The sequence below is a fragment of the Crassostrea angulata genome, chromosome 2 (assembly GCF_025612915.1).
Source record: "Crassostrea angulata isolate pt1a10 chromosome 2, ASM2561291v2, whole genome shotgun sequence".
Classification (NCBI taxonomy): Eukaryota; Metazoa; Mollusca; class Bivalvia; order Ostreida; family Ostreidae; genus Magallana; species Magallana angulata.
Window position 1 is genome coordinate 30524196 of NC_069112.1, and position 25834 is coordinate 30550029.

The following is a 25834-nucleotide window of genomic DNA, read 5'->3' on the forward strand; positions in this document are numbered from 1 at the left end:
CAGAGAGCAATGAGGGAACATGGACAGACCGTGGAGGCCCTGAGAGATACCCGGCACCTTGCCCAGTCCCAGAAGAAGGCGGCGGACAATGCAAAATTTAGCCAGAACATGTTCCACGGGAGGACCGCCACTGAGAGGCAGGCCAAAAAAAGAAAATTTTCAGTGGATCTAATGAAGAGGTGCACAGCTGAGTATGATATAGCACAGAAAAAAATCCGTGGGGATTCAGAAAAGCTGATCCACACCCTAAGCTTTGCAACAGATGCCATAGTCGAGTGCTACTCGGGCCGCTGTGGCAGTACTTGCACAAAACACTCACTCGTTTGCAGCGGCCTACCTACAGACTGCTGGCCAAAGGAGTACCTACCACCAAACTCAAGGACCTTTAACCCCACCCTGGAGGATGAAGAGACCATACGCGGCCTCGTGGACATCCGGTTTAGCAGGAGTACCATCACCACTACCAGATATGGTACAGCTACTCAGAAGTCGGAGGCACTTCATAGAGGATACTCTAAATCCAATCCAAAGAATGTTACCTGTGCTGTGAGCTTTGAGCCCCCAATCTATTCTGCCATCAACCGGATGAACCATGGTCCTTGGAAATCCATCGTCCTTAAGTGTGCTGCCCTTGGTGCTCCCTGCCTGAAGATACCCGGGTGACGAGACAACTAGAAAGAAAACAGGAGATATACGTAACAGACAAGATGAGGAAAAAATCATCCGTGTACCGCACAAGAAGACGGGCCTTCGTCAAGGAGAAATTCGAGGTGTACTTAAAAAAAAAAACTCGTACAACAAGCAACAAAAGTGACTCTCCTCTACCGTTCAAAAAGACAATCAGGATAGCCGGCATGTTTTAAGCAGACTTTTGGGACCAAATTCTTACATAGTTGTCTCTCATTATTGACATGTCCTTCCTCTAGACTTAAGTGTAATGGATTTATGCAGAGTGAATTGTGACATATGTGTGAAATCTGTTCATCATATGGAATATATAATGTATTTGTGTGCAACATGTACAAAAATCTGTGTGCCAGGAAAACTTTTCTTGTGTTGGCAGGTAATGTAATTTTGACCCTACCATAGTTTGGCCCCTGATTATTCCCCCTCCTCCGACAATTTGTAGCTAAACTGTTATCAAAAAAATCACACCCCAAACTATTCAACCTTCCCCTATGAACTTTTTTTAAATAAAACTTCTAATTTCTCTCGTCTCCATTCAGCATCCATGATTTTTGTTAAAAAATCCCTTTAAGGACCCAGACTTCCTTAAATGCTAAAATTATCCCATGAAACTAAGGTAACCATAAACACCTACCTCCCGAGTTTTCTCTCTTCAGGTTGCACAACACTATTAAATTCCCCTAAATAATCTTACCAAACCCACTCACCTTTAGACTGCTCTCACTCAGGTACAACAAACTTCCCAGACGTTTCCCTTTCACAATTTAAGTACTATTCTTACTGTACATTTCAGTACCAAAAATACCTACACATCCACAAAGGCGTGAGACTTTGTTTACATCTAAGTCAAGCAGGTACTTGAAAACCATGTCTGGAGCCAAATTACCCCACTCTGTATTAAAAAAAATTAAAAAATATTTCTTGGCCTCCTCAATTTTTTTAAGCATATCATCTGAAGCAAAATACTTGAATTTACACCTCATAAAAATATTGGGCACCCCCCTCTTAGGAAAAACCCTCAAATCAAAGGGAAAAACTGGGTTCTATATTCTGTCCGCCATGTTTTGACGTGGTTCTATATTCTGTCCGCCATGTTTTGACGTGAACTTTCAGAGAAATAGTGTTGTGATACCTACTAACGGGAATGGCAACTATGCTTTTCTATAGGGTTCTTGGCGAAATCTAGCACCTAAGTATTTCAATTTTAATCGGCGCCATTGTGAATTTTAAGCGAGAGTGTGAATCTGACTAATATTTTCAGCAAATTAAGCTGTTAAATGATGGTATTGAAGACCGAGAAGTTATTAGCGACATGGTAGGTTATAATACGCTTGCAGTAGCAACCCCCACATATTTAATAAAAGTCATTATTTTGGTAAAGTTAATTGTTTTTATAGTAGCCACATGTTTCTCCTGAAATAAAAAATTGGTTTTAAATCAATATCTCAATTTTTTTGACGATTTCTAAGTTAAAAAAAAGGTACCACAAGAGATAAGAAATTCTCAATTTTTCCGAAAGTATAGTTTTTACAACCTCACTCTGTATTTACACAAATGACCTTAAAACAACAAAAAATCTTACCTTGAGGAAATCTCAAGACCTCAAACTTAGCAGAAAATAATGTTAATTCCATCCTTGTGGTGCCCACATTTTGTTTTGATGTACTCGATCAGCAAAACACAGGATCATATACAAACAACCTGAAAATGCAAATCAGTAGATGTATCACGTATAGAAAATAATTTGTCATAAATAATTATATGCAATTAAATACTGTATATTCATTATGTTATTAACTTGCATTAATTTGCTAATTAAATTTTGTTAATTATATTTTGTACTAGTTTATAAAATGAAATTATCGGCTAATTCCAATGTGCTGTAAACCAAAAGCTTAACTCCAGTAAACAATGCAATCTGTTTAGCAATCAAGGTAAAAACATACAAATAATGTAAAAACAACAAGAACATAAAAAATAAATGAAATGTAAAATTTAATAAACTGTCCAAACTGACATCCTCGTTTAAAAAAGCTGTCAAAAATGAAAAGCAATTTTTTGTTGCTTAAAGTTATACCATGTTTCTCTAAATATGTAAACATGTTAAGCTTTTGGATAATGTGCCAGTAAATATGTTTGAGAAATTTCCTGTTATTCTTGTCTGGCAACCTTTTTCAACTGTCGACAAACAATCTTCACAATCATCAGTGCGGCTTACATTTGACGAACTGACTGCAATATTTCCAGTTAATATTGTTTGTGTGCTAGTATTCATAAACTTACATGTAAGTCCAGTCTTCTTTTTTTTCAAAAGAGGAGGAGAAGATGAACGGGTAGCAGATGGAAAACTCTACAAGGAATAGTTCAAGTTCAGTTTATTCGTCAAACCAAATAATTTGGTACAAGAGGAACATATATATAATACACACAAATACAAATCGTCAGAGGTACATTCAAACAGGTACATTTTCATACAGGGAAAAAATATAAGTAAGAATAAAAATAAATATTCTTAATAAAACCAAGTCATTATATAATTGACTTAATAAAGTTAATTGTCATTGCCAAAAATGATCTACATTATTTAAAATCAACTTACACGAAATGAAATACTCTTTTCCTTCACTGGACTTGGTGGTATAGCACTTTCAAAGCTATAAATATTTTTTGGATTACAGCATTCAATTGCTAAAAAAGTGGTATGATAATTTAAATATATTTCATCTGAATCGCTTAAACTATAGTATAAACACATTAATGTCTGTTTCGTATTAAAATAAAAACATTGTGTTCTTTACATTCTACATCACACATTGTGTTCTTTTAGTTTATTTCACTTACAAATACTGACTGTCTTCGATTTTTGAAGGAGTTTGAGTAGCTTCCTCACTGTGTAGGGAATCGCAATGGGGGGGGGGGGGGGGGGGTAGAGTTTCATCCGAGTCGGTGTCTTCAACCTTAACAAGCTTTTGCTTTGAAAGTAACACCTTAGATTTATCTAAAGCACAATAAACAACCATAATTTTAACCATTACTCGCAATCGACGTCATCAAACAATTTGACAAAAGGCAAAAAAACCCAGAGGAAATTCGAAATAGTAAATTTGAACGATTTCGTAATGTTACGCAGTATACAAATCAAAAGTTTCTTCTTATTAGTAACTCTTGTGCTAATGAAACATATTGATGTAGAAAATATGCGTGAATACCAATGAATTGTTGATTTACTTACCCATTGAATCTTTCCACGAGCTATGTTTAGATGGTTTCGGAATAGAACAGTCGTAAAATTACCATATTCTCCAAATATAGACATTTAACCTTATAAACCGGCATAAATTACAATCGTTACCCATCGGGATTTGTCAATAAAACAACGTAACACAAAGCATGAATGGCGAGATCACATTTTTATAATATCGGGATCGAAGTTAAGAAGCGCCGCCTACCGAGTGTGGTGGTTGCTACTTGCATTTATCGATTTTTATGAGGCCTGTGCACTAGTGTTTTGATAGTAATTTGTTATCAGTCACGATTGATTGCCCAAGCGTAATAACGAATGCCAATGTTTACACAACACAGCTTGAGATTGGGTCGTCCTACCAAGCCTTTAACGTTAAAGGACCAATTTATAAAACTAATTTAGGCTAATTCTCACAATATCCACCGACTAGTTGTTGAGTCAAAAATCGTATCTTTTAAAGAGAATATATCATTTGTATTTTTTAAAATTCTCCTAAATTAATGAATCAAAACCGGTAATTTTTGTATTAAATGATAGATCTAAGTTATGAAAAGGGCAAGTTTTATATTTCATACGGATAATTATTGTAGATTTTTTTTATCGTACCTCAAAGTACAAGAATTATTTTATTTTAATGAAGAAAACATGGCATTTTTTATTTATCAAAATTCTTCAAAAAAATAAATTCAAACCGGTAATATTGGTACTAAATGATAGATCTGTATTATGAAAAAGTCAAGTTCTATATATGATATAGAAAATTATTGCAGAAATTTATTTTCCTAAAACAAATCTTGCACATTTGTTGCCGCATTTGAATCAAACTTTTCTGCAAATTGATTTACACCATTGAATATAAATTTGATTTACAGTGCTTGAATTTATTTGAAAATTATATCTATGGTGACTGTTTACGCTTTAAATTATGTTTGTTAAAAATAATAGACAATATTACACATTATGTCGACATGTTTGCTATTCTATCTGAAGAATACAATGCAATTTAAGATGTAATTAAAGAAAAAGTAAAGATGCATATTTAAGTGTTTGATAAAAATATAATTCAAATTTTTAATATGGATATTATTTATTGCAGAGAAATGCCTCGTCTCAAACGAAGAAGTGGTTCCATTGGTCAAAGGAAAAAGTACCATTCCAAGAGACATCCAAGTCAAAGTGTGTCCGATAAATGCGACTCCATATTCTCTAATAGTACTACAACCTCATGTGGACCACAACTATTTATCTCTAGCAGCCCAACACTAAGACCATGACTTTAGTACTCTATCGGCCCAACCTTCGGTCCTACACTATTTATGCCTGACATTATTTTGCCAACTGAAACTGTGCCTGTTGAAAATGTGACACACTGTCTGAACACATATGGATAGCCTCAAGGAATAAAACTTGGTAAAGAACAGTTCCCATGAATGGGGATCACACAAATTTGAGCTGAAGATGTCTTTCATGTGTCCCACTAAAGGTGGCTCTAAGAACTGGGCTTTGCTCCTTGCCTGTTGAACATGTGATAACTGTCTGAACACATATGGATACCCCCAAAGAATAAAACTTGGTAAAGAACAGTTCCCTTGAATGGGGATCACACAAATTTGAGCTGAAGATGTCTTTCATGTGTCCCACTAAAGGTGGCTCTAAAAACTGGGCCTTGCTGCAAAACTTGGCCAACCTCACGATCACACTTTCCCTGAACGAGTTGTGCATAGGACATTCTTATAATCTTGTCAGCGTTTGAAGACTTGCCTCATGGAGAATGCTTTCAATGTCCACGGAGCAGGAGGGGGAAGGAGACTCGTTGTTTTCTGCAGTGGCACAAGACGTTGCTGTTACTCTACTGTCACTAGCTAGAAAAAAAAAGATAAATTTATTAATTAATAATTATATAATGCTACAAGATATTAATGAATTAATTTTTAATGTAAATATATTTTACGAACGATTCAAAATGATCACCACTGACATTATTTTGACAACTGAAACTGTGCCTGTTGAAAATGTGACACACTGTTTGAACACATATGGATAGCCTCAAGGAATAAAACTTGGTAAATACTAAACTAAAATGCAGTTTACAGGAAGTAACGTTTAACAGTGACAATTTAATCCATTTTCTATTTTTCTCAGTAACTAGTGTTTCAATTTCTTTTGGTACAATCAAAGTGAGCATTTTGCTCTGGTCACAAACTGTGAAGTCCTTTTGTTTTTCTTTTTGGCCTTCGCTTTGAACACAATCACACTTGTCTTCCAGATAAATGTTTTCTTTGTCAATATTATCTTTCATCATTGGTGCATTCAGTCCATTTGAAACTTTTATTTCGAGCTCTTTTTCCAAGCCATGAGCATACTATAATAAATAAATTGGTCATTGCATTTTTTACAAACAGAATATGCACATAATAAGAAATGCATTAAATCCAAAGACCACAGAGGGAGTACAATACGTCGGAAACGAGTCCCAGGTGTGCAACGGAATTGAAGGGTTCATTTACCAGGTACGTGTACCTGTGTGACGGTTCCTATTTACGAGCGGTGTTCAGCTTTAAGGTTCTTTGGACATTATTGCAAGATTTACCGTGGATTTCTAAGAATAATATTTTAGTCCCGTGATCATGATTTATTGAAAATTGAGATGAATCCATGTTTCTGTGTTCGCCCTTCGCTCTTAATGCAAACAGTTTGCCGTTGTAAAATAATATATACACAGTTGGAAATTCCTGAGCAGTATTCATGTTCTTAACTTCTGATTTCCATGGCTGCTCATCATCTTGAATAATGGCAGGATCTGCACGGTTAATATTGTTGCCGATACCTATGTTTGCCAGTTCTTTCAATCTAAAGTCCAAGCTTTTTATTAGCAAATCAAAAGTTGTATCATCTTATTTTTAAAAGTTGATAGCCGCATATTTACATTCCTTTCTCTAAAAACCGTTTAATTTTGGCGGCAATGACTGTCAGATTGTTTGGTGGATAGTATATTTTTTGTTTAATTTCATTGATGAATCTTTGAATCAAGAACTGCAAGAAGAACTGCAAGTTGTCAATACTTTTGAATCGTTAGCTTAATTATATTTAAATATACTACAGTTATATATTTATGCTCAGTGTTTGTATGATTATGTACTATTCACTAATTTAAAAAATGGTGTTAATCATTATTAAATATGTCTTGCATTCTGATTCACTGTACATATGCATATTAGTTTAGTTCTGAGAAATTGAAGATAAAAAGTTTCTGATTGATTTAATTTCTATGTATATTAGTACTTTTTAATTCATAAAACAATGCTGATTTGTAATAAATAATACTTAATATCAAAATTGCAGTTTGACTGAAAAACAATACATGCATTAGTGCAAGTATTTTGCTTCATTTTTCTACTATTATTTGTGTTTGCAAAATGATGACGAATTTTACAATGTTTCGAATATTTAATGATTATATGATTTTTATTTTTGATATATTTAGTTATTGATTTGAATGTTTTAGGAGGACATGGCAAAAACCAAAAAAAAAAAAAAAAACCAGGCCATATGCTCACCATGGAATCTCGAGCACTGGAGTCACGACACTCAAAGCTGAGTTTGCTCCACAACGGGAAGAATAAATCATTTTAATTTTTAAAAATGTTGGTGATAAATACCTTTTGTTTTGCTTTTCTTGTAATGCCTAGTCATGTGTCCCCGAAAACCAGATATGGAGTGCAGGATCTTCCTGGAGTCGGGGCACTGGTAACTGTGTTCTTCTTTTGGTGGCTGGTCACAAGACTTCATGGTCTGTGTTCTCCTCTAAAAGTTAGTCCAAATCAATGTCATTATCCCAACACAAGAAATCGTCCAGGTTCCTGGTTCTGAGTATTCTTCATCAAATGTACCAGCAGGGGTATACTTTGCTCTGGATAGTTTTTGTTCTCAGATAGTTATGGAGTGCGCAGCAAGCCAAAACAATTTTCTGGGCCCTCTCTGGTTCCATTGTACTTTTAAAAACTCTAAACCTACTTGCTAAAATACCAAAAACATTCTCGACAGCTTTTCTTGCCCTAGAAAGCATGTAGTTAAAAATTCTTTTTGATTAATCAAATGGTCTTGAAGGGTACGGCTTCATTGGGGTATATTGGTTTCACCCTGTCCGTCTTTCTGTAGACGCAACTTTGTCCCCCCTATAGAATTTTTTATTACTGCATGGAACAGTTTATAAATTTGTACATATCTTGAACACCATCTGAAGATGTGCACCTGCAATTCTTTTTAAGATCAGACAAGGTTTAATGATTTTATGATAGTTTTCATTTTCCTTATTCTATATATTGTACACTAATGTTGAAAAGTATAGAGGTAATCCTTACAGATTTTATTGATTAATTAACAGTATTAAAACACTCTAAAATATATTTTTATAAATACATGTAGATGAAGGTTTTTTGTCTTCATGTCTTAATTAAAAAAAAAATATTTTTTATAAGTATTCTATCAACTGACAATACAAAAGTTTTGTTTGTTAATGATAAATTCTTAGGACCTAATGCGAACATCAAAGACAAGTGTGGCTGAATTCGTTTGTCCCAAAGGGGCCATAATCTGAGCCATTGTTTAGATGGAGCATGCTGTTAGGGAAAATTGATTATCTATAAAATGGGCGGTGGTTTTGGGGCTATTTAAAAACTGTTTCATGTAAACCAAAAATTTCTATCATTATAAGGAAATTAATAATAGCATTATTGATAAAGAGGTTAACTATTTTAAGAAGTTGTTTAAATTTAATAGTGAAGTAAATGGAACTGACCCTATAGAGCATTAATTTAAATGAAATTCAAAATTACTGATATGATTGTAGTGTTTAACTAACTAACAAACAAAAATGTGAAAATTATGTTTAACAAAAACATGTTAATATATTTAGTCCTTCTTTGATCCAATAAATTTCCCTAAACAGTTCTAACTTCTTTTCCTGCATTTTTCCATTTGATCCATGAACAACGTAAATTTCTGATCCTGTTTTTCTGATTCCTCTCTAAAAAAAAGTCTGTAAACTCTGACCTAGGGCGCTTTCTTTTCTCTTTGAAACATTTTGGCGAGTCAGTCTCCTTTGGTAAAGTGTCATCCGATGAGGAAGAGGTGGAAGGTCCTGCTGCTAATGACAGGGTGAACATGAAAAAGTTGTTAAAGTAAACACAACTTGAAGAGAAAAATGTCATTAATATGTCACAAAAACTTTCTAAATCTAAAGCAAATGTATACAAGTAAATGTAAACCATCCAAAACATCAGAAGTATACTAATGCAAATCAGTGGAATGTGATATACAAGAACGAACTAACAATGTAGAACTTTTTAGTTTTTAAAAGTAGTAAGTTAGATTGTAATACATTGATCTCATTTTCTCATTTCAAATTTAACAAATGTGTAAAAAATCAGTATTTTTAAGGAAGTCAAATGACATTACTAATTATCTAGAATAATGAGATCTAAAGTATCATGCAAAAAAAAAACCCCACCAAAAACAAAAACTCACAGAGATAATACATGTCACAAATGTATAACTACCTGAGTTTTAAAACTATTATATCTAATAAATGTTTGTATAAAATGATTTTATCATTATTAGAAGGGAGCTGATATTTCAAAAAGAGAAAAAAACTTAACAGTGTACAATTCTAAGAAAAGTTATAAATGTGTGATAGTTTTTATAAGTAATATTTAGAGTACCTTTGAACGAGTGTATCTTCCGATACCGGTCGAGGGGGCGGAGCCCCCGAGACTGGTATCGGAAGATGCACGAGTTCAAAGGTTACTCTAAATGTTTTGTATCATTGCGTATTCAAATTATTGCATCAGTTTTAATAATAAAACTGTGATCTAACATGAAATTGGCGCGGCTAAAATTTGACCAATCGGACCTCAATCTGGAAACCACGAGAACAAAATTCAGTTTGCAGACAGTTAATTATGGAGGACGGCATGGATTTTTTGTTGTCCCAATGTGCGGAATCTGTAGAAAATCAAATATTTATGGAAGATTCGTTTGATTCTTTAACTCTTTCCCAAATAAGTGAATTACCGGAAATGAAGAATGAACTCGACATGGACGTTGATTTTGATATAGGAGATGTTTTACAAATGTTGGAGACTGCTGCTGAAAACGCCCAAAATTCGACCACCTCCGAATCTGAAGTTGACGATAAAATGAAATCAAAGTACTGAAAGTACTGTTAGACGGTGGCTTCGTTTGAAAGTGGCATATTACATGTAACAATGAGTGATAATTATTGTTGTCGAAAACCGCGGCCAATATCGTATACATGTACTAATACTTAACGCTTACTCGCACAACTGGTCGTGAGTTTCCTACATGGATGATTATGTGGAAATCGTAGCTGTGATCTCAATCCACACTTTACAAATGCTGTGTCTCTTGGCTGTCATCTTTTGGGGAAAACCCAAAGATTTATCACAGTAGCCTTTGTAGTATAGAAGCTTGTATAGATCTATATTTTGTATCTATATGTTAGTATCTATATCAGTTGACAACCCGTTTTCGGTAATACTATGTATTTTGATTGCCCCAGAATGACTTTTTTCAATTAAATATATCTATGATATATTATAATACAAGTTTACAAAATGGTAATTTCTAACTATATTCAGTTTGAAGTTTTGTTGGTATCGAACCCACAACCCCAAAACCCAAGTTCTATAAAGTGTCCTAATGTCAGGTGCTCTAACCACTGAGCCATTTCATTCACAACAAAGTGAGTTGTTTAAATGCTATATGAGAAGTTGACTACGAATTTACGGACTTTTCTAAAACGTTCAACAGTTGAGCTACAAAATGACATTTTTAAAACTGAAGTGGGTCATCTCTCCACATTTTTGTTGAGAAAAATCGGTTTAAATTCCATTAAACCACATTTAGACTGTGACAAAAAATATGGAGCTCAGACCCACTCTATGAAAGAAAAGGCATTTAAGTTATAAATGTACATTATTTGGAGGTGTTGACACACACGCGCCAGTTTAAATCAATATATTGCAAGTATATAAAATATTTTAAGGTTACAACCCGATGTTACATGTACGTTATATATACATTGTTTTTAATTATTTTTTTAAAAAGTATCAGATTTTATGATATTTTAATTTTGCCGTATCTAATCATTCCTCATATAGGCATTTTACACGCCTTATTCACCCACCTTCTTTGATTTTATTCTTTGCATGTACTAGACAATAGATCTAGGGTTCGCAAATCCCGGCAATATTTTCGGAAAGCTATAGTTCTGTAGCTCAGCAGAATTCTACAGTCATCTATGAAGCACATTTTTTTTGCCTTCATGATTCATTATTTATTGCAAATATAGCATGGATGTATACGCTACGGCCGATGTAACATTGCGTTAAGTGATGACACTTTCTAACCGGTGTGTATTTCAATTGCGAGTCGACAACAATCTGGCGCATTATTTGTAAAATGCTAACACCTGGAAACAAATGTCGAAGAACGTTCATAGTAGAGTTGTACTCGCGAGTTAAAAATTATTTGCGAACAAACGGGGCGATGTTTACGTACATATGTAAATAATGTTATCTGTTAGTGAAAAAATGCCCCCAAAGCCCTAATACATTTAGCAGGGACGGTCGCATATGAATTAAAGTCACTATTTGTACTTCGCTCATCGAATTGCGTTATTCAAATCATTGTGAAAAAATTCGACAGAAACTGTTTAGTTAACAAAATTATCATATCTTACATTACCGTTCACAATGTACCATAAATGTATATGGAATATCGCATGAGTTGAACCGATTCTTTTTTCTCACAAAAACGCTACTGCAGTAGCGTTTGCTTCAAATTAGAGATACGCGAGCTGATCAATGACACGCCGTGAAATCCAGAAGACGTTTTACAGCAAATGTCTTTAATCCCTTATTTGCTTACAAAAATCTGAACTGAAAATCTTTGAAACATCGTAAAATGTAGTTTATATACATGTAAAATGGCGACTCGATTTGCACGTGAATTTTACAATCCGACGTCGATTAGCGTGTTTGAGAGAAAGTCAGCAGCAAGTAAAGCGTCAACATCAGTAGTAAATATTGTCTGATGAATATTGAAGTGCCTGTAATAAAAATATTACAGACTGGGTGAGGTACAAATAAGGTACATTGTAAATCACAGGTCAGTCCAAAATTAAACACATTTGTATAGTAAATTTTAATTTTTTTGTGTGTTTGAAAACACATGCACACTTGTAGAAGAAAGTGTGCCATTGATCGGTTGAAGTTCAAAAATATGTAATTTATGTGATATTTATGTAATATTCATTGTCAGTATCTGTTGTGAATTCTTTGGAATAAGCAACAACAAAATAAATATTCTGCCTCAACTAAAACTAATGCGTTGAAAATGACTGAATTTATCGATGAAGCATAATTGCTGAAATATGAAATGGCAAACCAGTTTAAATAGTGTTTCTGACAATTGTGTACATCATAAAAAAAACAAGAAGCAATTATTGTGAGATCTCTTGACAAATTATCGCAGTGATATAGTTTAAATGCAGTCCTGATACAGAGTTAAACGTCACAACTGACAGTTGGTGCTTAAATTATTAATACCGCGTAAGCAGACAGAGTAACGGCTCATTTAGAATAAAACACATGTTAATTTCATACATCATATAAATGTATGTACAAAATAATTAGCAGCTATAATGCTTAATATATCTGATAAGATGAAAATTAATTCTCATACTGAAATCGACACATAGATAAAACATTGCCTGTAACACTGCATACATGTACCTAACAGAGTTATCGTTCCTTATCCGCTAGGGTCCCCGTGAGAAATACTCTTCCGGTCAGGACCGTAGCAATAGACCGTGGCTATATATAGCCACCGTCTAAAAAGAACGATTTGGTCAGGTTTCAGATGATGAAATTCAGCGTTTAATTGACTCCCAAACAAATTCAAATACGCGCAAGAATACCAAGTGGGCGATTGAGACATTTAACAAGTGGCGTATCGCGCGGGTCAATGTACCACTGTTGACCAAGATGACGAGTGAAACTCTTAATTACTGGATGCAACGATTTGTTTTGGAGGTTAGAAAACAAGACGGATCGGAATACCCACCGCGTTCGCTCTACTACATTGTGTGTGGTTTATTACGTTACTTGAGGGATGAAAACATTCACAATATGAACTTTTTAGACGAAAAGGATCACAGATTTGCAGTATTTCAGCGGGTTTTGGACGCGCGAATGAAAGAACTGCTGTCAAAGGGATTAGGAACAAAAGTTCGCCAGGCGGATCCAATTTTACAAGAAGACGAAGAAAAAATTTGGAGCCAAAAAGTATTTGGTATGCATTCTTCTAAAGCGTTGCAATACACAGTGTTTTTCTATAACTGTAAACTGTTTGGGCTACGTGCGTATGATGAACACAAATCACTGGAATGCGATCAGTTTGATTTAGGCTGTGATGACAGAGGGAAATACATCCATTTTCATGGACGATCATCAAAAACTTATAAAGGAGGCCTAAGGCATATTCAGTTGCAAAACAAGGACATCAAACACTACTGCCTCAATGGTGAGTTAAACTTTGTAAATATTATTAAAGTATAAAATGTATATTTTTATAATGTGCATTTTCCCATGAGATATTGGTTAAGGTTTCCCGTTATTAGGATTATGGAAATAGAGTAGCTGTATTTAAATTTTTTATATTTGTAAATACAGTACTTAACGTGACCATCGAATTCTTGTTTTGTTTTTTCAGCGGAGAGATGTCTGGCTGACTTTTACCTGGCATATATCGACGCCCTCGGACACAGGGGTCCATTTTACAGACGACCTTTGGCAAGTGGTATCAAGTACAGCGAGCAGGTTCTTGGGATAAACAAAATCAAGGGTCTGATGAAAGAGATAACCAGAAACGCTGGACTTGTCGGGAATTTTACAAATCATTCCGGTAAAAGGACTTGTGCTACCCAGCTGTATCAAGCGGGCGTCGACGAGCAAGATATCATGAGTAGAATCGGTCATAGGTCCGAATCCGCTGTTAAGAAGTACAAGCGTACAAATTCCGTTCTTCAAGAAAGTGTTTCGAAAGTTTTGGATCCGCCTAAGAAGACGAAATGTTTGCACTCGGTTCAATGTCATGCTTAAAAAAAGTTTGTGTTTTGATATATGCAAGGAAACATTTTTTTTTCATTATTTTGTCAATAAATCTTTTTTTGCTTGTTTCACTTTATTTATAATCTGAATATGGTTTATCTGGATACACCACAGCTGTTAGAGCACAGCAAAACCATGGTGTATCAGAAAGAAAAACACAAAGGTCATCAAAGCAAAACCATCGCAGCAATGATACAAATTTAATATAAGGGGAGCATTTCGCTGTCTTGGGGATCTTCGAGGGTGTTGGCAGGGGGAGGTTGTTGATAAGGTTGTGGTCGATTCTGTTTAGGGAAAATTTGCTGGATAATTCTTCGATATATTATAAGGAGGATGAATAGGCACTGAATGAACACGATTACTAATTTAAGAATTCTTTGAATTGTCAGTTCAAATTTTGCCAGAACATCTACAATAAAAAAAATAAATTAAAAAAATGAGATTACAAAAATTTAGAGTTCCCGTTCAAATGCTCGGTCAAAATGAGTGTTTTCGTTTGAACAGGGGCAGACACTATTTGCAAGGACTCTCAAGGAATGTTTTCTTCACTAGATGGCATATGATGATATTAATAGAAGAATTACTGAAATATAAATAAAGTATCAAATTAAGCAGAATGATCTTTAGGAATTTCTTGCAGAGGAAAGGCATGATGCTGGAATTGTCTAATATGTCTTCTTTTAAATTTCCTAACACCATAAGCAATTATGGTGATTAGGATGATCAGAAATAGATAAATTAAAAAAACCACATACTGTAGACGTTGGGTCGAAATTTCGTTGTTTTTGAACCAAATAAAATTCGTTGGCTTTAAATTTCGTCACATCATAATATCTTTGTATTCATTATTACTTTGTTTAAAAATTCGTCATGGATTTAATTTCGTTGATTTCTACTGCCAACGAAAATAACGAAATTAAATCCTCAACGAATATTTCTGCTTCTACAGTACGTTATATTAAATGTAGTACAAACAAGAAAAAAAAGTTACCTATTACACCAGTCAGAATGTATGCGGTCAATTCCCAAGGCTTATTGTCATTGGAAGGTTGGAGAGGTGTCATACTTGTTGAGGTTGCAGTTACTGTTGTTTTGGGTTGAGTCGTTGTTTTGAGTTGAGCTGCTGTTTTGAGTTGAGCCGTTGTTTTGGGTTGAGTGTACTCAGTTGAGGCGTTACTGTGATAATTACTGTAGACGTTTTTGTGAAATCCATCACCTTAATAGAACAAGTTATGAACAATTAGAATGTGCTATCATATTTGTTCTAATATGTAAACAAAGAATATTCATGTTATGTACATATATGATAGAATTGATTGGGTGGGTAGACTTGATCAAAGTTCAATAGATAACACTTTGACAACACATGTTTCTTTTTCCAATTTTCTAATGAAATTTACAAACACATCGTGTTCTGCATATGTATAAAGCAACATTCAGAGGCGAAATAACATTTCGACAAGGGGCATCTCCTTCTAAAATTTCGATTTTTGATAACTGGCCTGCGAATTCACCTGAAACAAATCAAGTGGAGGATTCTGTTAGTTTTGTCATAAATAAGATTTCCTCTCTTAAAAAAAATCAACTTCATAGTGGCCCTATCCTCTCCATTCGCACTTTAGGATGATTCCTCTTTCACTTTCGCAGTCATTTCCATTAATTGCGATTGAAACTGCTGTAGAAAGTCCGATCAAAAACCCCAACACAATAATCAGACGTATCGTTCCTGCCATTGGTGGCAGGGGATAAATTCGAAAGAAAGACCCGGTCAAAATGTTGAAATAAAGGGAGAACCTGAGGTTTTCCTGGTTATTTGAGGGGTATAAATTGCTAGAATATTTATTGCATTCATTTTGTGGATAGAGGAGCTCATGTCAATGTCATTGATATATGACACTTTTATACTGGTAGCACTTTTCATCAGATATGGAATGGAAATGCGAAACTGTGGCAAAAGTTTTCACTTTCGGGTTGTGCTTGAAAAGTAGGGTGGACTCAGAGCACGAAATGTCACTCGAAAAGAAGGTGATTGACCCCCCATCAATTGGTGATTATTTGCATGTGTATACATTAAGCTACCAATCCTATGGTAGTTTATGGCAGTTGCTCGGGACTGGAGCGTGGTGCTGGACCCGTTAAAATGTGAAAAAGGGCAATTTTCCGGAAAATTTTGAGACCGTCCCTGGCTATTCTATATAGTGCTATATGTAACTTGTAAATTTTTTATTCTGAAATGTTTAACAATTCTCACGAGTTGGGACCATGTGTCCCCTGCATGCAAACCAATTTTAGAATACTTGAAAATCCACTGGAAAATTAAATCACATATATGAGCACTATCTGCCTCAAATTTCTTCGACCAAAAAAACTATCCCCTGCCACCCACTGTCATCGGTCTACGAAGAAACTTGTACAGGAAATGATTTGAATTCTTTTTATTCAATATATATGCAAAATCTTGTCTTTTAAAAAAAGATGCACAGAAGAACTTAGAGATTTGTTTGTTTGTATCTTATTGTTTTTTAAAGACAAGTAGACAATATTCAGAAGATTAATATCTGTCATTGAAGATAAAATTGAAGTATGAACATTTTTCAAAAAAAAAAATCAAATTTTGCAAAGAAATGCGAACGCTAACGCCTGTTTCCTATTTTTTACATTTTACATCAAAATATATCGGAATTTTTGTCAGATATCCTAAAACTAAGTTTTCAACTAAAAAGTATACTCAAACCCTAATCAATTTAATTCAAAAATAAAATTTGTAATCAAATTATTTATTTTTTAACAAAAATTTTGCTAACGCGGGGTCTTAAAAAATGTCATTGAAATCGGTCTCTATGAGTGAGGAAAATATTATTTAGCGGCCAATATTTGCATAAAAATTTAATAATAACATATTTACAATATATATTAAAGTAAAATTTCATTTGAATTCATATCTGTTAATTATTTTTCGAAAATTTACAAAGCAAAATCCTTTTTTTGGAATGTATTTCGGTCAGTAGACATATGTCCCCCCCCCCCCGTAAAACAACAAACCCTTTGGTTTGCGCCGGTGTCTGAGGGTTAGGGGTTGAGGTACATGGCTGCGCAACTTCCTGCGATGACGTTTCTGTTTCAGCGCTAGCACTACCAAAATCTAAGTCTATCCCCTCCAAATTCTCTAAGTCTTTGTTTGTAATTACGATTTGCTGCTGTGTACACGGCTTGAGGAAAAATGGCATCCCCTGTAAATGATCCGTGATATATTTGAGATTCCCTTTGCCACGTCCTCTATCTGTTTATTTAACTGTTCTATGTCCCTGCGCACTGCCTGACTTTCCGCTTCGACTGCAGAAAGTCTCTTAGATACCAAATTTAGTACCTCGACATTTTCCTTTTTGATTTGTGCGCTCCCTTCTATGTAGGTCTCCACAACCTCCAGAAGCTGCTGTGCTTCTTCTGAAATAAGACACAATCCAGTTGTATTTTTGAGTCATACAACACATTTATCAGAAAATAATATCGAATTTGTTTCGATGTTAGATAGATTTTTTTCTTTAACTAATAAAAAAAATTATCAAGCATGAAACATTGATGAAACTTGAGACTTATCCGAGTCTTGTTCGTCACTCATTGGTCTGTAATACAGCACCCCTAGCAAATTGAAATGAAAACAATATTAATATTTATTTCAAAATAATAAACCCACAAATCTCTATTCCAATATTTTAACCAGAGCATATCATAATACTGAACAGGAAGTATCCGACCTATATATGGGTATAGTCCACTAATGCATTTTCCATAGGCGGTAATGTTAACGTTATGGTTCATAGCTCCGGCCCTAATTTTCGTTCAGCAACGAGGGACCTCTTGAATGAAAGCTCATCAAATTGTCTCTTTCCTGTTAAAATTTCGTGGTTTGAAGTCAGATTCGTTTTCCGGCAAAATGCGTCTGTATTGAAAAACTCTGAAAATGAAAGTAAAAGTAGGGAATTTCTCAGTTTTGGAAAGGGTGTACATCAAACAATTTCAATTCTTTTCTTCAAATGATAATTCAATTTTGACACTTGTTTTAAAAATTGCAAATCCTCTTTTCTGACATGTGTCAAGCATTCTGATTTAAAATGTCCCAATAAATGTATATACACTCTGCAAGTATAGGGACTATTTTGCTTAAAGGCACTTCTTTGTTGTCCTACCCATTCTAAAAATAGTTAGAGGGATATACCCAATATAAAACAGTCATTGTGGTTATTTACAATTCTTAGCTTATATATTCATTCTAGACACTATAAAGAACCATGATTCCAAATTTGGAAAAATTCAATACATAACTATGGATTTTGCAGCATTGATACACATGCATGAAATTTGAAAAAACAGTCCAGTCATAATTTACCTAAACAACATATAGCTCATTGGCACTCGATGCTCTTCAAATTGCATAAATTGAGGAAACTTTAATCTCAAGGATTAAAATACATGTAAAACATAAACATTCAATATTTTACCAAATTTATTTTGTTCATATTCTTATGAAAAAGCACAATTATGTATGATTATATAAAATTGTTGTCGTAAAAATCATGAGTTTTTCTTTAGTTACAAAAAAGAATTGTTTTCAAACACCACGAAAAAGGTAAAATAGAAAAGTATAGGAATTTCCCTATCCATCAAGGTATTACATGTAGGTATTGGTTTATAAATAATAAAGTTATATGGCTCTATAATGTGAGGCCCTCATTTCAGTTTTTGCTCCATTTTGATGCTAGCTTGAGATTACCTCACCTATGACGTCATAGTGATGAGTTGTTTTTACTCATATAAGTGTAATATTTGCTGAACTTTTATTTAAGCCTAATTTCGGAACAAATGCACCATGACTTAACTCATTAAATATATGTCATAGGGAAAAGAAACTTGCTATAAGGATTTTTTCTTTTACTCTTGTATATTGTTACCATAGTAACAAATTTAACAAAAATTATCAAAAGACATATCCTGTGGAAGAGAGTCTACATTTAACTAAAGTTCAAAATCCAGAAGAACAAGAAATACCCACAAAGACTGTGAAATATGTATAATTAATGTAAAGTTTCCCAGTATCTATAATATTCTAAATTATCTGCATGTAAAATACTGGCCATGCAGGGTATATAGTTTTGATAGGTTCCTTCTTTTAAACTTGGACGAGTGAAGTTACATAAATAAATTTTACTTACATCAAGTGTGGCTCATAATGTTGTGTTTTTATTCTTTTAAGAAGACTTCCATTTCAATTTACATGTTATCTAAAATGAAATGTTTTGAATTAATTAATTCTACATTATCCAACACTATTCCCAACATTTGCAATTCCATATCAAAAGCAGCCATATGATGAGAGAGACAGAGACAGAGAATTACAGAGAGGGGGAAAGATACAGAAAGAGAGAACAGATAGGCAACAATAACTACATCTTCATGCACAACACATCTATACAGCCTAAAGACCAACACCCCCCCCCCCCCCAATAACATTCAATATCGACCCCCACCCCAACATATTGATCTATTTTTTCAATAGTATGAATAAATAAATACTAGTAAATATCTACTTAAAATGATTACTGATAATTTCATTCAATTTTGATTATGATAAACAAAGATAGATTTTGTGGATTTTAAAGTACTAACCAACATGGTAGGCTTCTACAGGTTAAAGAGTGCATACCTACATCTTCGGTACATAGTCATATGTCACATGCATGACAAATTAATTTACTCCAATTTAATGCAAATCTATCATCATAAATATACAATTGGAACCTACCAGACACTAATACAACTCCCTTACAATGCAAACTAATCTTAGATAGCTGGACACTGCTAGAATGAAGTATTTTTCCTCACCGGAAACTTTCTGCTTTTCTACTTTCACTTTTGCTCGCTTGAAATGATCGCACTAAAAACCCGAAGTGATAATTGGTCTCAAAATTTATAAAAATGTCTTCTAAACTCATATATAATTAGAAACACGCCTACATTTTTGTTTTTTTAAATGTAAAAACTCAAAATAAATTACATTCAAGTTAAAATAACAAACTCTTTAATTTAATTGGTTTTTTGAAAATTCCGGGGGGGGGGGGGGTGTTGTGATGGATATTTTCTTGGAAAATATGCTATTAAAATGATTAAACTTGTTGAACTTGTTGGAAATTTAGTTTATTCACATAAATGAGAAAATGAACAAAAGAAAAATGCACGTTTATCATAATAATTGCAAATAAACAAGAAATATGCCTTACCAGCATGGAGCTCAATATGGGTATAGTCCACTAATGCATTTTCCATAGGCGGTAAAGTTAACGTTATGGTTCATAGCTCCGGCCCTAATTTTCGTTCAGCAACGAGGGACCTCTTGAATGAAAGCTCATCAAATTGTCTCTTTCCTGTTAAAATTTCGTGGTTTCAAGTCAGATTCGTTTTCCGGCAAAATGCGTCTGTATTGAAAAACTCTGAAAAAGAAAGTAAAAGTAGGGAATTTCTCAGTTTTGGAAAGGGTGTACATCAAACAATTTCAATTCTTTTCTTCAAATGATAATTCAATTTTGACACTTGTTTTAAAAATTGCAAATCCTCTTTTCTGACATGTGTCAAGCATTCTGATTTAAAATGTCCCAATAAATGTATATACACTCTGCAAGTATAGGGACTATTTTGCTTAAAGGCACTTCTTTGTTGTCCTACCCATTCTAAAAATAGTTAGAGGGATATACCCATATAATGAAATGATAAAAGTGCGACAAGTAAGAATCGGTAATGGCGGAATCTTAATAAATAACTTGATTAATGGTGTGTGTTGAGGACTGAGGGTTGCAGACGATATTGGGCTAGGGAACGAGGGTTGAGTGTTAAGTTAGGGGATCCATAATGATGGTTGCGGGCTTAGGGCATACGGTTGAGGACTGAGGAGTGTGGTTTGCGGATCGAACAGGGTTAGGGTTAGGGGTTATGAATTTCACAATTTTGGTAAAGGACCTCATGTACATCATAATCATGCATTTAGTTTTTAACAAATGTATATGGGAGTAGATAAGAAGATTTTCTAAGATTTAGTACATTTAACTATATGGTCCAACCCATAGCTTGAACCCATGGGTCATGAATTTCACAATTTAAGCAGAGGACTTCATGGACATCATATTTATGCAACCAGTTTCATCCTCACATATGTGGGAGTAGAGAAAAAGATTTTTTTTTTAATTTGGCGTTTTTTTGCATATTTGGCCCCACATACGGCGCCCCGGGGGTGGTAGAGCCATTTATTTCACAGTTTAGATTTCTCTTACCATTGAGATGCCTCACACCAAAACTGGTAACAATCAGCCTTTGGTTTTTAAGAAGTTAAAAATGTAAAATTGTTAACACATGACGACGGACGAAAACGGATAGCAATAGGTCATCTGAGTTTACTCAGGTGACCGCAAAATGGTGGACCTACAAATCACTTCAACGCATCATTGTATTCGAGATATTAAAGTTCAACTGTAAGTAATATTTTATTTGATAACGTCAATGATTAATAAGACTGACCTCGAACATATATGCCTTAAGTTTGATTAATATTTTGTATATTTACCTTTTCTAGCACACTGGCCTTATGATGGAAACATTCAACTGAAACCAATTTATTTTCAAAGCTTTTATATAAATCCGTCCAGTACGACATTTTTGAAATTCTTGTCACGCTGTTGAAGATCTCCAGTAATAAAATGACTGGACTCCATCAATGGATATGAAGAACCAGTTACTTAGAGAAGGGAAGCCATCTTGCCAGCTGCTGAATATAGGACAGTGAGTGAGGTAGGTTATTGACTATGTTTCTTATCATATAGGAATTTATTTGTCCCAAATCAGAATTGAGTTATTTCATTCATCCTTCATCAATAATATGATGTGAAATTTTGTATTGAATATTTTGTCACGTTAACACGGGAGTTTACCCGGATAGCTGTTTACCCTAGCTACATGTTTACAAATCGCACAAAGCTACAATTTGTAGTACAAAATAATGTTTTCTGTATTTACATGTACATTTGACATATTTAGAGGCAGATAATGCAGTGTTCGAATTTTTCTCATGGTTAAATTTTTATGTTTTCATTTATTTTTGTGATTATGATGACGTCACTTTAGCTCAGAATTCTCCAAATTATAAATTTCAACTTGTGGGTATGTGTATATAATTTATATAAAAATGACATTTCATGGTTTGAATGATAGAATAACAAAGCAAAATATTATCATGTCAGAAGCAGATTTTACTTCACTTCATGAAGAGTACAAAAAAAGATAAATATTAAGTATTTAAAGGTCCAAGAACTAAGGGTTGAAATCAGAATATTTGTATGACATCACAGGAAGTAATAATGCTGGACAAAATAAAGAGCTACAGAAACTTCAACTCAAGATGGAGGATATTCCAATTGCATTTATATTATAATCCACTTAAGTCGAAGATAAAATATTGATTGACTCTTCTGTTTCATAATGACGTGCATTCCAAAAGCAATACCAGTTTTTCTCAAACAGGTTCTTGTAAACCATTCCGTTTTCTGTACACCTAAATTTATTAACTGACTGTGAGGACAAAGCAAGTGTGATGCATATGGTCCACAAGCAAGTGTGATGATGCAACTTTTTCCCCGTGAAGAAATTGAGGGAAAATGCTGTCGAGATGGACAATAACCGTACTACATGTATGCCCAAATAGTTAGTAAAAACCTGATATGTATTTTATCATACCAAAGTTTTATTTGTTCTCGTTACTTTGAGAAATCTACAATATCTTTAAAGCACAATAGTCCACTCCACACTTTTCAAAAGTTGTTTTTCTTTGCGGGGTCAACCTAAAGGTCAAAAGGAAAGAAAACCCAAAAATTCCCCTTCATTATACAATCAAATAATTGGGCGTACTGGGATGAAATCGCTTGGGATTGGATTTATTCATTTGATATGTGGTGGCAACCCACATATTTAATAAGTCATGTTGGGACAATCAAAATACGTACATGTAGTACACGTTTAACCGAAAACGGAGTTTTATTGTCAACTGATATAGATACAAACATATAGATACAAACATACAGATACAAACGTCTATACTACAAAAGCTACTGTGATAAATCTATAGGTTTTCCCCAAAAGATGACGATAAAGAGACACAACATTTGTAAAGTGTGGATTGTGATCACAACTACGATTTCCACAGATCTATCCATGTAGGTAACTCACGACCAGTTGTGCGAGTAAGCGTTGGGTATTAGTACACGAATGAGATGCTGGCTGTGGATTTTCGACAACAATAATTATCATTCATGTAATATGCCACTTTCAAACGGCGCCACCGTCTAACAGTACTTTCAGTACTTTGATTTGTTAACAAGAGGTCAGTTAACCGAACAGGAAACAGCACTGTACTACAAGATTGCAAGAGTCCGCATCCATAAGAGGATCAAGAACTATGAAATTCTCCGACACACCCCTGCCACCTACAGACATATTAACTAAAAAAATTTCAACTTTGTTGTTGACTTGTAAATTTGCAAGCCCCGTTTTGAAAGAAACTGCTTACTGAAAATTCGTACATACTGTATTTAATCAGTTGTTTTACTTAATTTGACTTCCTGTTAAGGAGACTAGATGGTTAACAATATAACTATCATATCTACATGTACCTAATGTTTTGTTAATCTTTCTTTTGCTATTAACTATTATGGAGTAAAGAATTTATTCATATATTTAACCTTTTAAATGTTTTAAAGGATTTCAATATACAGTCTAAAATTGGCAATGGTCATCAAGCCAACTTTAGGAGTACTGCCGAGCTTGAAAACTTACAAAATTTGATTTTGTTGTATGCCTCTACAAGATACTCGTACAGTCCACCGAAATAAACTTGCAGCCTTAGATCACAACGGACATTTGGCGCGGGAGACAAAGACTAACAAGGACACAGGGGCCAAGCCCGTTTTAACATTATTTTCAATGTAACCATAAATAAATAAAGGGGTCGAACTCTGACCCAGATAAAAAACTACCAGCTCGCTTCAACAGCCTGATAAATCAATAAATATCTAAAACATTCGCAATATGCATGAAGTTTTAAGAAAAGTGATGTCTGGGATACACTCGTGCCGAATTTAAAGCTGATGGGTCTTAAAATAGCGGAGATATGCGTCATTATTCTCCCGAAATCGCCAGTTTATTTTTACTAGGACATTTACCGGTCCAGGGCACACGATGGAATTTAGCCTATGACCTCAGCAGTATTGAAGGATGGAAGTGTTAGGTTTGTATCCAATCATTGGTCTTAAGACATTTATAATATTTACATAGTACATGTACCGAGAACTCTATATTAACAAGCTCTTTTGATTAGCTTAGATTAAATACCATAGTATATTTGTAATGTTGTTGAGAATTGTAAAATATTACAGGTGTCAGAGATCCTTCAACAAGAAAAGTGGAATATGGTCCGTCCAGGAACTGAAGGTGGACGAAACTTATAGTTACATCCAATCTCTGGTTGAAAAGATTGTAAGAAGATGATGATGAAGGAACTAGTGGCAATGTTGTTTTGGAAGCAGATGATCCAAGAAGAATATCAAAGACTCTGGCCCGCATCCCCCCCTCCCCAATAGCACAACTTGTAAAGGAGAAGAAGTCACGATTTGAAGATCCAGACAAAACATTAGACTATTCATGGGACTCTTGAAGGTATTCTATTATACCCCCGCTCCGAAAAATGAGGGGATCGGTTTTACCTGTGTCCGTCTGTCTATCCGTCCGTTCTTTCTTCTGTCTGTCCGTAACAAAAACTTTTGTCGCAGTTTTCACAGCAAGTATTTAACGCAGATGCTTGAAATTTTAACTTTTTTGTTTAGGCATGCCATAAAGTGGGATATTTTTTTGGACCAATCGGACGTCAACTTCCTTTTAAATGACGACTTTGTTTATTTTTAGCCAAAATTATCGTCAAAGGTTTCTCAGTAATTATATATTGCATATGCTTGAAATTTTAACACACTATATCTTTAGGCATGCCATATGGTGGAATATATTTTTGTACCAATCAGACGTCAACTTCTCTTAAATGACAACTTTGTTTATTTTTAGCCTAAATTTTCAACGAATTTTCGTCAAAGATTTCTCAGTAGTTTATCGCAGATGATTTTTGGCCTAAATTTTCAAACGAATTTTCGTCAAAGATTTCTCAGTAGTTTATCGCAGATGCTTGAAATTTTAACTCACTATTTGTTTCGGCATGTAATTTTGTTCCAATCGGAACAAGCCTCCTGTTAAATGGCGACTTTGCTTTTTTGCATATTCACATTAGAGCGGGGGTATTTATTGTTGTATAATACAATGCATGCAAAAGGACTGGATACAAATTCTTCAAAACAATAGTCTTTTCCATAATACTTGTACAGTATAGTTACATGTATATATTAGGAGACCACTTAATACTACGGAAGGAATCGGAATTAATTTCTTTACAACTTTGCTACAATACTGCATTAGAAATGTTTATTCCTTTACAAGTTATTAACAAAATCCTTTTGAAGCCTCTAACTCCCTAGTTATAGGGGGCAGCCCCTTTTTTATTCATACCGAATGAAAGGTCTCTGTAAGACCCACAACGTTTGAAATACATATTCTAACATTATTATCATAGGAA

The 25834-nt window shown here is 34.3% G+C and overlaps 1 protein-coding gene and 1 pseudogene across 1 annotated transcript; both read left to right on the forward strand.

The window, feature by feature from the left end:
• Positions 1–12867: 12867 nt before the first annotated feature.
• On the forward strand, positions 12868–14115 carry LOC128174180 (uncharacterized). Its single transcript, XM_052839799.1, has 2 exons — positions 12868–13537; positions 13727–14115. The coding sequence occupies exons 1-2, from the start codon at positions 13000–13002 to the stop codon at positions 14113–14115; spliced, it is 927 nt and encodes a 308-aa protein (XP_052695759.1). The 5' UTR covers positions 12868–12999.
• A 7768-nt stretch (positions 14116–21883) lies between these two features.
• LOC128174181 (uncharacterized) lies at positions 21884–25386 on the forward strand (annotated as a pseudogene).
• Positions 25387–25834: the final 448 nt, after the last annotated feature.